Source organism: Eschscholzia californica, unplaced genomic scaffold (genome assembly GCF_041429995.1).
Source record: "Eschscholzia californica isolate CP2 unplaced genomic scaffold, dmEscCali1.0.p SCAF_4, whole genome shotgun sequence".
NCBI classification, from domain to species: domain Eukaryota; kingdom Viridiplantae; phylum Streptophyta; class Magnoliopsida; order Ranunculales; family Papaveraceae; genus Eschscholzia; species Eschscholzia californica.
In genome coordinates this window covers 2,048,784-2,061,415 of record NW_028238461.1, presented here as the reverse complement: position 1 = coordinate 2,061,415, position 12,632 = coordinate 2,048,784, and the positions used below count along the sequence as shown (strand labels likewise).

The 12,632-nt window shown below is 37.7% G+C and overlaps 2 protein-coding genes across 4 annotated transcripts; both read right to left on the bottom strand.

The window, feature by feature from the left end:
* Positions 1-2,483: 2,483 nt before the first annotated feature.
* On the bottom strand, positions 2,484-3,622 carry LOC147541423 (NDR1/HIN1-like protein 10). The gene has a single exon (XM_086634110.1). The coding sequence runs from the start codon at positions 3,482-3,484 to the stop codon at positions 2,669-2,671; it is 816 nt and encodes a 271-aa protein (XP_086490236.1). The 5' UTR covers positions 3,485-3,622; the 3' UTR covers positions 2,484-2,668.
* A 1,029-nt stretch (positions 3,623-4,651) lies between these two features.
* LOC147541422 (serine/threonine-protein kinase Nek5-like) lies at positions 4,652-11,541 on the bottom strand. Of its 3 annotated transcripts, none has more exons than XM_086634107.1 (13): positions 10,419-11,541; positions 10,263-10,329; positions 10,107-10,172; positions 9,960-10,006; positions 9,821-9,866; positions 9,663-9,743; positions 9,534-9,576; positions 9,377-9,426; positions 7,699-7,830; positions 7,436-7,509; positions 7,236-7,287; positions 6,547-7,155; positions 4,652-6,444 (listed from the first exon to the last, which is right to left on the bottom strand). In XM_086634107.1, exons 1-13 carry the CDS (start codon positions 10,514-10,516, stop codon positions 4,786-4,788), a joined length of 3,024 nt encoding a protein of 1,007 aa, XP_086490233.1. In that variant the 5' UTR covers positions 10,517-11,541; the 3' UTR covers positions 4,652-4,785. The 3 variants fall into 3 exon arrangements, with proteins under 3 accessions (XP_086490233.1, XP_086490234.1, XP_086490235.1); XM_086634108.1 differs by having other exon boundaries at positions 9,943-10,006; positions 10,419-11,302; XM_086634109.1 differs by having other exon boundaries at positions 7,699-7,882; positions 9,218-9,426; positions 10,419-11,273.
* Between the last annotated feature and the right edge of the window lie 1,091 nt (positions 11,542-12,632).

Below are 12,632 nucleotides of genomic sequence, written 5' to 3'. Positions count from 1 at the left end.
TAATTTAAAATATAAAGGGGTAAAATGTCAAAGCTGTAATTCAGATCTATTCATTCAGATTTAGAAAACAAACATCTAACTTCCAATTCAGATTTAGTCAATTCAGATTCAGCTAATTCAATTCAGCAAATTCAGATTCAGCAAATTCAGATTCAGACATTAAAAAAAAACAAACAGTACCTTATTCTAAGTAGGGTATTAACCTTATCTCTCTTTCTCTTCTGGTACAACAGTTGCTGAAAAGGACAAAGTCAAAAAGTGGCACAAGGAATAAAGCAATTCGATAGATAGATAAATAAAAGAAGCATCCTTCAACAAAAAAAAAAAAAAAAAAAAAAAGATAAATAAAAGAAGCAAGAAAGAACGAAGAGTTGATTCTTAAGACAACAGAAAACCCCAAACTTAGAAGAAGACATGGGAGGAGGGGCAGCAAAAGATGAAGACTGAGAAATTCCCAGAAAAAACGTATAAAGCAATAACAAGGCAATTCAGCATGGGTTAAGAGACCAATCAGACTCGATAAGGATTGCTACAGAATATAACCGATACCAAAACTATTATTAGTACCATCGCTAGTTGATTCTCGTTATCTTTCCCTCGATGTATTTCTATGCTCTTCCTCAAGGGCTACGGAGATGTTGCTTCGAAGATCAAGAAGCAATCCCAAGTATTTCTTGAAGTAACACAGAGATAAAGACTACAACATAACTTGGTAGAGTACCTGCAAGTTACTTAAAGCAACTCTAAATCTTGTATATTAAGTAAAGGTCTTCCTAGGTTTACTATATGGACACTAAACAGATGGGCATGAAACTGCATAAGCAATATGGTGATAAATGACAGAGAATAGTAAAAATACGAAGTTTGCTCGATAAACAGAAACTGCATGGCATATATAGATGGGTAAACAATGCCATCTGATCCAAGAACACAATCAAGTTCCTATATAAGCAAGCAATCAGGTTTGCTTAGTATATTCTGTTTCCATATATTGTACTACACAGTATTTCTTCTCTGTTTTATCCGGGTAACTTGTTTATCGACCAAGCCTCGCTTACTAGCTTCTCTGTTAGCCGTAGAGCGTCAAACTAGAAGTTAAACAAAAGAGATCACAAACCATCGTTTCGTGTCTATTCACATAAATAAGCATCTCTCTATCACTAACTCCAACGAATTCCTACACGCCCATGCCCAAGTATAGATAAAACAAGATTACTGCGAGGGAGTCAAGACCTTTCCTAGCAAGGATTTGGAAATGTATTAGGTTTATAAGCACCCCATCGGAAAGCGTAAAAGAAGACACGTCTGTGTGAAGTGCAATATACTCCAAATGTAAACTATTCAAATACTCCAATATCCGCCGCATGAGAAAAACTTTGTTTCCCTAGCTGTAAAGCAACATATATTACCATTCTATTCAAAATATATAGTATATCATCTCTAAATGGGGCCTTCATCGGTCGTGTCTTGATTTCATACCCTCGGTCTGTTCCTGGTTTCCAACACATCGAGGCAATACTAACAAAGAAAAATAAGTCAATTGACAATCGTATTGGAACTTGCACAAGCTAAAATCTGGACAACTACTAAAGGATGTTATGACGGTTACAGTGTTACGTATTAGTGTTTATACTGTATTTTCAACAATCTATTGTAGCCCTATTTGGTTGGCATATTGTGCACAGCTTGACACTTGATTGTTCATAAACGATAAATCGGGAATACATTCGTTATGCAGCGATGGGACAATAAATAGTATATATCTTGGGGTATATCGGCAAAATACTGCAATATCAACTACATAGCTAATTAGCTATACCCACACATCAGTAACTCTAATCAAATCGATTAATTGTAATTAAATTGTGTATAAATACCAGAGAGCTGCTGTTAATATTTTATAAATGAAATACATTTTTCTTGGGTTTAACTTCCCTTTTACCATTCATTATCTCAAAACGTTTATGCTTGAATTTTCTCTATATCCTTTCACAACCTTCAACTTGCTTAATTCGAGGATCTACTTAGGACCTCAAGCTTAACCACTCTAACTATTAAAACCTTCCACAAGGGGTTTTCTAATCCTTTCACTATCATAATGCAACTCGTGGACTTTTATCCTCCCCTTTTCATTCTTCAATCGTAACCCCAAAACTCTCTAGTGATGTTATTAATCTCATACTCATAATATGAGCAAGACTTTGTTAACATAAAATTCGGTTATACATAGCTGATCTTTCTTTTGGCTTGTAAAAATGTGGTTATCCGAAGGATTTTAACTTCTAGGGTGGACAAACAAAATGATTAAGAACTACTTCCCCACGTTTAGATTAACAAATTTAACTCAATAAATCAACCGTCTCCCACTACGGGAAACCATCCTCAAGTCGAACACTCATTAATCTTAACAACATGATCTTATATCAACCTAGAACACAAACAAGATTCTAAAAAGACCATCATTAGTTTACCATTATACTTCATTGGGAGAAACTCATGAGGCAATTGGAATTCATAAAATCAACTATAGTACATTAACAGAAATCTCCCTACCATTTTCAATTACTGAATACAGACCTAAACTTTTATCATTTCCACAAATTATCTCATTAACAGAAATCAAATGAAAAAGAAAAACCAAATCTTTCTTATGAAGATAAAGAAGAACTCACGGATCAACCTCGCACGCTTTCGTTTGACCTAACAATTTTCCTGTGGCACTGGTATTTGATGAAAACCCAATCTTAATATCTTCACAGAAAACCCTAATTAAATGTCTCCTTGTTCCCCAAGCTCCAGATTTAAATGAAATCCAAGCCAACATTCTGAAATTAAAAGTCACCCCATTACCATGATCTCGATCCCCAACAATCTCTTTCATCATTCCTTCATCAATGTAAGTAGATGAAGCAGTAAACAGTGCTGTAATTTTTGTTTCATTATTCTCATTCTGAGAAAATGGTGGAAGGGTTTTCTCAGTGAGGGGATCCTCTTTATAAAAAACAGAACCCTCAATTTGATCATAGAAGATAATCATCTTCTTGTTAGGGTTTTTAATAAAAAGCCCAATTTCCCAATTAGCTGATAATTCTGAAGAGGAGGAGATATTGAAGTTTGAAACAGAAGCTGAATCAACTCGAAACTCAGGAACGTGGGGTCTGATTGCGAGCCGTATGATGAAACTAACCGAAGCAATGATGATGAAAATGCTAATCGCGACGATGATAACGCGACGGAAGAAGGTGGTTCTTTGAGGGTTGTAATTGTTCGGAGGCGGAGGAGGGTAAGGGTTGTAGTAAGCGGTGGGTGGAGGCGCTGAGTAAGGATATGCGATTCCGTTGGCGGTGGAAGAAGGGTAATTCCCCTGAGCCGGTGGGTATCCGGTGGGTTGATGTTGTTGATTATAGCTCGTTTGAGGTGGTGGGTAGCTGGTTGTTGGATAACCTGTAACAGGTTTGTTTGGATCATCAGGATTTGAACTCATCTTGTTCTTGAATCTTGAAAGAAAAATAAAAGAAAACTAGAGAGAGAAACTGTTATCTGTAAATGCCAGTAAAGATTCTTTTTTTCATCTTTATAATGACAGAGAAGAAACGCGTGAAATTAAAACCAGAATCTACCAAAAGTATATTTTCAATTTCGTCAGTACTGGTTAATCATCAAATCTAAGCTAATCAATGATATTATTATCAGACTAAATATGGTTTTAGGTGGATGGTTAATATCATCATATATTAGAATCCGTAAGGTGAGGTTGTCATAGAGTTGGTTTTAGTTGTTAAAATGGATTATAGACACAATCACCTATAACATCCATATCGAATATTCCACTTTTTGTTGTTCCAGATTACATCTATAAACGACAACTTATAGTTTTTCAAACGTTTCTATTATAAGAAAAGTGCATGAGACTGCGATCAAACATCTGATTTTGAACTGTCTTGAATATCGATGTCGATTATTTCACTTTCTGTTGTTCAGATTACATTTATAAACAACACATGATAATTTTTGAACATTCCTAATGAAAGAGAAGTGGCATTAGACAGTGATTAAAGATCTGATTTTGAGTTAGAAATGTTTAGATAGAAATATATATTGGTTTGTTTTTTCTCCCTTAAAACTCTTGCTATCCTAGAACAATTCTACTTTTGGTTATACCATATGACCATTATAACCTTTCTACTCTAACCACCCTTTTGATAGTTTTGTTCATAATTTGTGGGGGGTAATAAGAAACCACATACAATCTGAAGTTCTTTTGAACCTTCCAAGAAAAGGAAAGATACAAAACCTGATTACCAAACAAAGAGGAGGAATAGTATTTTTGAGGGAAAAAGATGGATTCTTTACTTCCCTCAACATAGACTCAATGGAAAGCATAAATAAGCTTTCCCTTGTAGGACTCAAACTCAACTTTATAAGCTTTAAGGAAGAAAAAGAAAGCTGGATTTCAAAATCCAATGGGAAAGTTTTATTTGCATCCCCACTTATAAGTTTTATTTAAATGATTCCATTTCATTCATGGCTTTCATTATACTCATTACTGCCATTACCATTTTTATAAAGCATGACACTACCCTATACGGTATTATTTATACCTTTCAATAAAGCATGGATTTCAATTATTCAGATGGTTAGACAATACCGCTTTTTGCAAAAATAAAACATGACATGTTATTCAAAAATAGTATCTCTTACTATATACAACAATGGTAATCTGTTCATTTAACAGCAGAATAAGAGAAGAAGGAACAAAAACTGAGAAACTTACAGGATTTTAACTTAAGAATTTCTTCCACTATCATCGTTCATCATTCCTTTCAGACTCTTTGCCAACCAAATTGCAGTTTCTCGAGGAGAAATCTTTTCTTTCCCGAAAGGCTTTAAGACCACAGCTAGTTCTTCCAACCTACATTGTTGTAAAAGGTCTGCCGATAATTCTAATAGACCTTCTAATGCATCTGCCCTCTGCTTAAAAGACTTCACGTCCAGCGTTTCTTTTGCCGGAGGAGGAGCTTCCTCTTCTTTGGCACCAACTTTACTAATGTCCGACGAACTTGCAGATTTTTCTGGTTCAGAGAAATCAAGTTTTTTAACAGGGAAATTGTTGTTTCTTACATCCATTTCTTTCACTCCTGAAGCTTCTGAACCAATTGAAGGTTTCATGGCTATAGATGTTGCCATGTTTCTGATATCTATGTCGTCTCTGACAACATTAATTAACTTCCCTACATCCATATTCTGACCTCCCAATTCCATGGTTTCCATCATTGGCGGTTCACTTCCAACACGGAAACTACTGTGCCGTATGACGTGTATGACATCATCAAATGCTGCGTGTAGGTGGTTAGCTGATCCCTTCTCAACTACGGGGCTTGCCGCTGGGAGTCCCTTTTCACACGGCAACTCCATATGGTTAGCTATAGTAGGAGACAAAGCTTCGGTTTCGGATGATATTAGCTCTTTCACGGTAAACTTTTCATCGCCATTAGGAGTAGAAATGATGTTTCTCTGCGATGGAATATGAGGATTACTTATAGGGTAGCTGAATTTTTCGTCGTCACTTCCTGCAGAAGGAACGGTTGACAGAGGAATCATATCGGGATTATTAGTAGGCTTGCTGGACCTTTCATCGACATTTTCTGTAGATGGAACGATTGACTGAGGAATCACGTCAGGCTGACTACAAGTCCTGCTTAGAGAGATATCATCTCTGCAAACATATTCCTCTTCAGAACTTGGGAAACTTGGTGGCTTTTGAACTGGACTTGAAGTCACTTCATCATTACTGGTTGAACTCTTTTGCAGGTCTAGATTTGCATCCGTTGTCTCAATAGAGCATGATACAGATTCATAATCACATTCATGGTTTTCTGTTGAGAGATCAGAGAATCTGGTGGAGTGAGGATACGAGTCAACTAAGCAACAAGGCGGATGACGATCTGAAGTTTCAATCTGGCCTTGTGTGTCAGTGTGGCTGATGTCTGATGAACAAGAACTGCGCTGTTCTTTCAAGTTAGGTGAAGATTCGATTACTTCATTGCAGAGCTGAAAACATTGATATGACTTCGATGATGAAGCTGAATTGCTGCTTTCTGGTCTTTTGCCTCTACATGCACCAGATGGAACTTTTTCAGAATCTTGCGTGATCTCTCTTGAGCTATGCTTGTGTCCATTTGACAGCAATTTCGGAATCTTTTGAGGTTCTTGTTTTATCTCACTTAAGTTAGGCTTTGTACCATCAATCACTGGGTTCGTGGAATCGTCCCAAGCAGGTCTCAGCTGGCCTTGAAAAGACGGTCGTCTTATCAGATTGGAAGGTGAAGCTCGCTGCTTTGCCTTGCTAGGGGTGTCATCTTCTATGCCTTGTTTTCCAGAACCGGAAGGTGATATCCCTTCAGACTTCGGTTTAGGCTTTGGTGAGGATTCGCTTACAGGCGACTGTAATAGTTAATGTAAAGGGTAAGTTTTTTTTTTTCGTTCTCTCCCTCTTAACCTTTTTATAAATAATTAACTCAAAACAAAGATTAATCACATTATTACCTGATGCTTTAACTGATTGGATCCTTGGACTCGTCTCGCAGAATCACTGTTGGTTTTTGCTGGCATAGGAGGTGTATCTGCATTGAGTTTCAACGGCGAGATTGCAGTACTGGGTTTAGTGGCAATCTTTGGAGATACTTCGATGTTCGGTTTCTGGTTAGACACAACTCCAGCCTTCGACCTGTTGCCTCTTAAGGGGGAAGTATGTTCTCTAACTCTTCCCTCTTCTTTTGGAGTCATCGAGATATTCTTGTTGCTTTTCAGTTGCTTATTTTCAACCTTGGGTTTCAGATCGTCATGGAAGTGTTTGATTCTCTCATTTATTATGAAACTGGACAGATTGGTGGCATGCTCATTATTTGCTAGTAGTCCGCTTGCTTCTTCCTCATTTTCGCAATTTAATGCCAAATCTTTATTGTTTCTATCACTTGAAACTAAACTTCCCTTCTCACTGCTCGAACTGTTATTACTCTGGCTATCACCAATCTGCTTCTGCGCACGAGGCATATTTGATATTGGCTTTTCAGGAGAGGCCTTAGGTGGATTTAAGGATGGACGATATTGATCAACATATGGCTGCAGATAAGGGTGCCTTAAAATCTCGGACGCCTGATCAAGGGAAAATCTGGGTGTTAGATGGTTCTCAAGAGTTGGAACGGCAAAAAAAAGGATCAAATCTAGAGTTTTACATTAGGTCGATGCTCTGGGTTTTTTCGCAGCATGCCCTTGATAAGTGTTTTCCTGCGCGTTAGACATTTAGCAATGTATTGGTTATTTATTTATGGCGTAATCCAAACCCAAAATCTCTGATTGCATTGAAGTAGCTAAATTTGTAAAGCTTGACTAAGATTCTAAGAACATAATGGGTACAAGCATCATTCAGACTTACAAGGAAGAGGAATAGCAAGCTGGCATAGGACCCATTGACGAACGATTGATCTTACTTATTAGTCCTGCCATATCCTAAAACCCAGATGTAATAACGCACAAGTAGAAACACAAAGTTAATTGACGAAGAAAAAGGGTTGAATTTACCTTTCTATAAGGAAAAAAAATCCAACTAATACGAACTACCACAAGGTGCTAGATCAATGACTTATCACAAAGGAACTAAAGTTTGTATCTTAGTTCAATTAGTGAGTTAAAACTTACAAAAGCTTTAAATGCAGGTCGATGAGCAGCCATCTCATAAAGACAGCACCCTAAAGACCAGATATCTGATTTGAAGCCATATGGGATATCTGCTAGCAGTTCTGGACACATGTAATTGGGAGTACCAACCACCTGAGTATAAAAGACCAAAACAAAAATTAATCCCATATGTAGCAGTGAAGGGCTAAATAGGGTTAATTCCGTTTTGGCCCCCGATTTGTGACCAACTGGCCGTTTTGGCCCCCAATTGTGTCCGGCAGTTCGTTTTGGCCCCAAAAAATTCCTAAATGGCCCCAAATTTTTTCAACCTCCCAATTCTACCCCCATGGCATTTCTGTAATTATTTTTTTTTTCCTTTTCTTTGTCCACCTCATCTAACAATTGACACATCACTCTGTCCACCTCACCCTTCTTCTCCGGCGAAAGGTTGCCGGCCGGAATAAAAAATTCCGGCCGGCCACCTTTACCAAAATAATTTTTTTTTTTTTTTTTTTATTTCTCTCTCTTCTTCATCTCCTTCTTTCTCTCTCTTCTTCATCTCCTTCTTTCTCTCTCTTCTTCATCTCCTTCTTTCTCTCTCTTCTTTCTTTACCTCTCTCTCTCTCTAACCTCTCTCTTTCTCTTTCTCTAACCCCTCTCTCTCTCTATCTTTAAAACTCCGGCGAAGGGGCGGAGCCCCTTCGCCGGAGAACGAGACCTTGAAGGTCTGGTGCGAAACCAGACCGAGATCTGGTTTCTATAACCAGATCCCGGTCTGGTGCGAAACCAGACCGAGATCTGGTTTCTATAACCAGATCCCGGTCTGGTGCGAAACCAGACCGAGATCTGGTTTCTATAACCAGATCCCGGTCTGGTTTGAAACCAGATCGGAATCTGGTTTCAACTAACCAGAACGAAATCTGGTTAGTTAAAACCAGATTCCGATCTGGTTGTAGAAACCAGATCTCGGTCTGGTTTGAAACCAGACCGAATCTGGTTGTAGAAACCAGATCTCGGTCTGGTTTGAAACCAGACCGAATCTGGTTTGAAACCAGACCGAATCTGGTTTCTCACCAGACCTTGAAGGTCTGGTTCTCCGGCGAAGGGGCTCCGCCCCTTCGCCGGAGTTTTAAAGATAGAGAGAGAGAGGTAAAGAAAGAAGAAGAGAGAAAGAAAGAGATGAAGAAGAGAGAGAAAGAAGGAGATGAAGAAGAGAGAGAAAGAAGAGAGAGAAATAAAAAAAAAAAAAAAAATTATTTTGGTAAAGGTGGCCGGCCGGAATTTTTTATTCCGGCCGGCAACCTTTCGCCGGAGAAGAAGGGTGAGGTGGACAGAGTGATGTGTCAATTGTTAGATGAGGTGGACAAAGAAAAGGAAAAAAAAAATAATTACAGAAATGCCATGGGGGTAGAATTGGGAGGTTGAAAAAATTTGGGGCCATTTAGGAATTTTTTGGGGCCAAAACGAACTGCCGGACACAATTGGGGGCCAAAACGGCCAGTTGGTCACAAATCGGGGGCCAAAACGGAATTAACCCGGCTAAATATTGGGTACAATCGTATGTATTGTTAAGCAGGAAAAAGAAAATACAGGGCAAAGTACATGGTTTTAGAGGACCAACAAGATAATGTTAACGGTCCATTGAACATACACCATTACATAAACACAACAGACGATTTTGGCTGAAATGCGAACTTACCGAAGAAGTTAGATCATCCGCCTTCAGTGTTTTAGCAAGTCCAAAATCCCCTGAAAACAACAAATATATTCATAAGTGGACCTAATAATAGTCACCAAGTAACCAGGTACAGAAGTTATCCTATTTCACTAGTTTAACACAGCATGATTCAACCTACCAAGACGGACGTCCTGGTCTTTGGTGAGAAATATGTTGGAGCACTGCACAAATAGAGTAAACGAAAGTCAAGATATGATCCAAAAAACTGAGGAGAAAACTAAAAAAGCGCTCTCGAAGACTCACAAACCTTAAGATCTCGATGCAGAACATAGTTCGAATGCAAATATTCGACTGCTAATAGTAGTTGTGTGAACCATTTGCAGAGTTTCTGTAAAGCATCTATATAAGTCAAGAAACAATCACAGCTTGAAATTCAATATCTAGTATAGAGCAAAATGATCATACCTCCTCTGGGAAAAATGCCCCATTTGTTCTTTTCATCAACTCAGCCCTGATTAAAGCGGAATTTGAAACCATCAATACATAGTTTTTATACAACCAAGTTCTTTCATTATCAAATTCCATACATTTTAGTAGGACTTACACGTCTCCACCTTCGCAGTATCCAGTGACAATGCAAACATAGCAACCCTAAAATGCATCTCAAGTTCAGGAACAAGATACGATGGGTACAAAAAAATTAAAGCAATGAAAACCATTAGTGTTATCTATAATTAAAGCACAATCTCACCTTCTCCACCCAAGCTTCTTTAAATTCGACAATATAAGGATGTTGAATTCGAGCAATGAGAGCCATCTACAAATCAAAATTTCCTAAATCTTAAGCAACGACAAACAATACACTCCATAGGTAAATGAAATGAAGATCAAGTATTATTAAATCTACCTCTTGATGAGCAGATCTCCTGCATCTATCTGTTTGCCGTGCAAGACGGATCTTCTTCAAAACATACCTGAGAAACAAAAATCCATGAAAATGAGGAATAGAAAAGTATGAAGAAGAAGAATAGATAGAGGTGAAAAAAGAAGAAGAAATGCTTACTTCTTTTTCTCCAGCTTATGATTCACAAGAATGGCAGCTCCGAAAGCTCCACGGCCGATCTGCTCCATGATCTCGTAATGATCCATATGTGACTCCATTAATCCTCACTGATTTCGGTCTTCTGGTAATTGCTTGAATCTTGATATTTTTCTACTAATCCTTCCTAAGCCATTTCCCGCCGTTAAAGATGACTAATACTAGAATTCAAACTCCATGAACTAATCCAGTTTGATGCCCTATTTCTACCAACCACAAATGCTTGAATCACACACACACTATATATTCCTTTCCTTTCAGATCTCTCTCTCTTTCTTTTTTTACTTCAAATTTCTTCAATCTCATCAGGTCACATTCCACTGAAAAGTTTTCCTTCCTTAAAACTGTTTTTCGTGTTTGAATTAATGAATCAAAAGAAACAAAATCTCTTTGATTTTTCTTTATATTGAAACGAGAAATATTGATTTATCTTCCGTTTCGTTTATTTGTTTGTTACTCCTTTATTGATCTTCTTTACTTTTTTTCCTCACTTTGGAAGCGTGAAAAAAGTATTACCAGAAAGAATGTTGAATAACTAAACCACAATGAGGAGAGAGAGAGAGACTACTACTACTACTACTTGAGTTGAAAGCAAATTTTATATTTAATCACACTTGTCTTCACAACGAAAAAGGAAAGAGTAGAGAGAGAAACTGAGAAAGAGTAGGAGGTTTTGAGTTACAAATAAATAAGATCTTCATTCTTCATCTTCTACTTCCTTGTTCTTCAATCTAGAACTCTGAAAGTAGAAGAAGATGACGAGTGCATTAATGGAGTTGGTTCTTCCTTCAGCCGACACTTCCAGCTGTCCACAAATTCTATTTTCTCTCTCTCTCTCTCTCTCTCTCTCTCTCTAGACTTTATTACTACTCTTTTTTTTGGGAAGATTTTGATCTGAACCGTTTATTTTAAGTGTTCAATCATTTTAATGGTTCGCATCTCCAAGATCCGATTCAACTCTTAATCGTTGACAACTATTAGGGCTAATGTGTGTTGACTATTTTGTGATGTAAAAAGATACTCCATATTAGGATGGATAATGCTAGGTTTGCCCAAACAAAATCGATAGTATGCCAAAAAATGTGGGAGTAAATTCGGAGGGGACATGCAGATTTTATAACATCTTGATTCTCTTGCTCGATTGGTTTGTGTGACGGAATTTCTATTTTCTTTTTTGTTGAAGATTTTTTTTTTTTTTTGAATCTAAATCCATTAAAAACATATAAAGTTACAAATAGTCCAAAAACCATAAGACCCGATAAACCAAGGACTAAAAATAACTAGAGTTATCAACTGAGGATGAAATTGAAATGTTGTAACTAAGAGAGGTCGTGGACGGAAGCTGCTAAGACGTGTGCTTCTCTATTATTGGCTCTGTTACAATACAACAGGTCCACACGGCTTAAGTCAATTCTTCTCTTAAGGCCGTTGATCTCGTCAAACAATCTCCAAGGCACATCCGCATCTACGGTCGTGATTAGGCTGAGAAGTACCTGGGCGTCACCCTCTATTATAAAAGAGGTTAACCCTAATTCATCAGCTAAATCCATTGCCGCCTCCAACCCTTTCATCTCGCTGAACAAAGGAGATTTCGGAATCACCTGTCTAGCAATGGAGCCGAGAATCTCTCCTTCCGAATTTCTTGCTAAACAAGCACAAGAAGCTCTATTATCTTTGTAAGAACCGTCAAAATTAATTTTGAGTCTTCCTTGAGGTGGAGGGCACCATCTCTGTTCCTGTAATAAGAAGTTAGATGAACTAGTAATAGATAGATCTGGAACGTACCTTAAGTTCTCTCTTATATTCCACCAACATCTTTCGAGATCAGGAGTTTTCTGTCGAAAATGGAGATCGCACCTCATCTTCCACCACTCCCACATCAGATAAGTCGTGATGTACCACTTTTTATCTCCCCTTTCCTCATGCAACAATAAATATTTGAGTTTACTAACCGGTTCCATATAATCTTGATGCAGGTTTTGAAGGTTTGCTTTAGCCATCAAATCTCTGAATGTCGAACAACTCCCAAACAGGTGATCTCTTGTTTCTATTTCGTTTTGATCACATAAGATACAGATCTGGTTTATATGTTGCATTCTTTTGCCAATATTAAAAAAAGTGGGTAATCCCTCATGGATTAATTTCCAAATAAAGTTCTGGATTTTAGGAGACATAGAT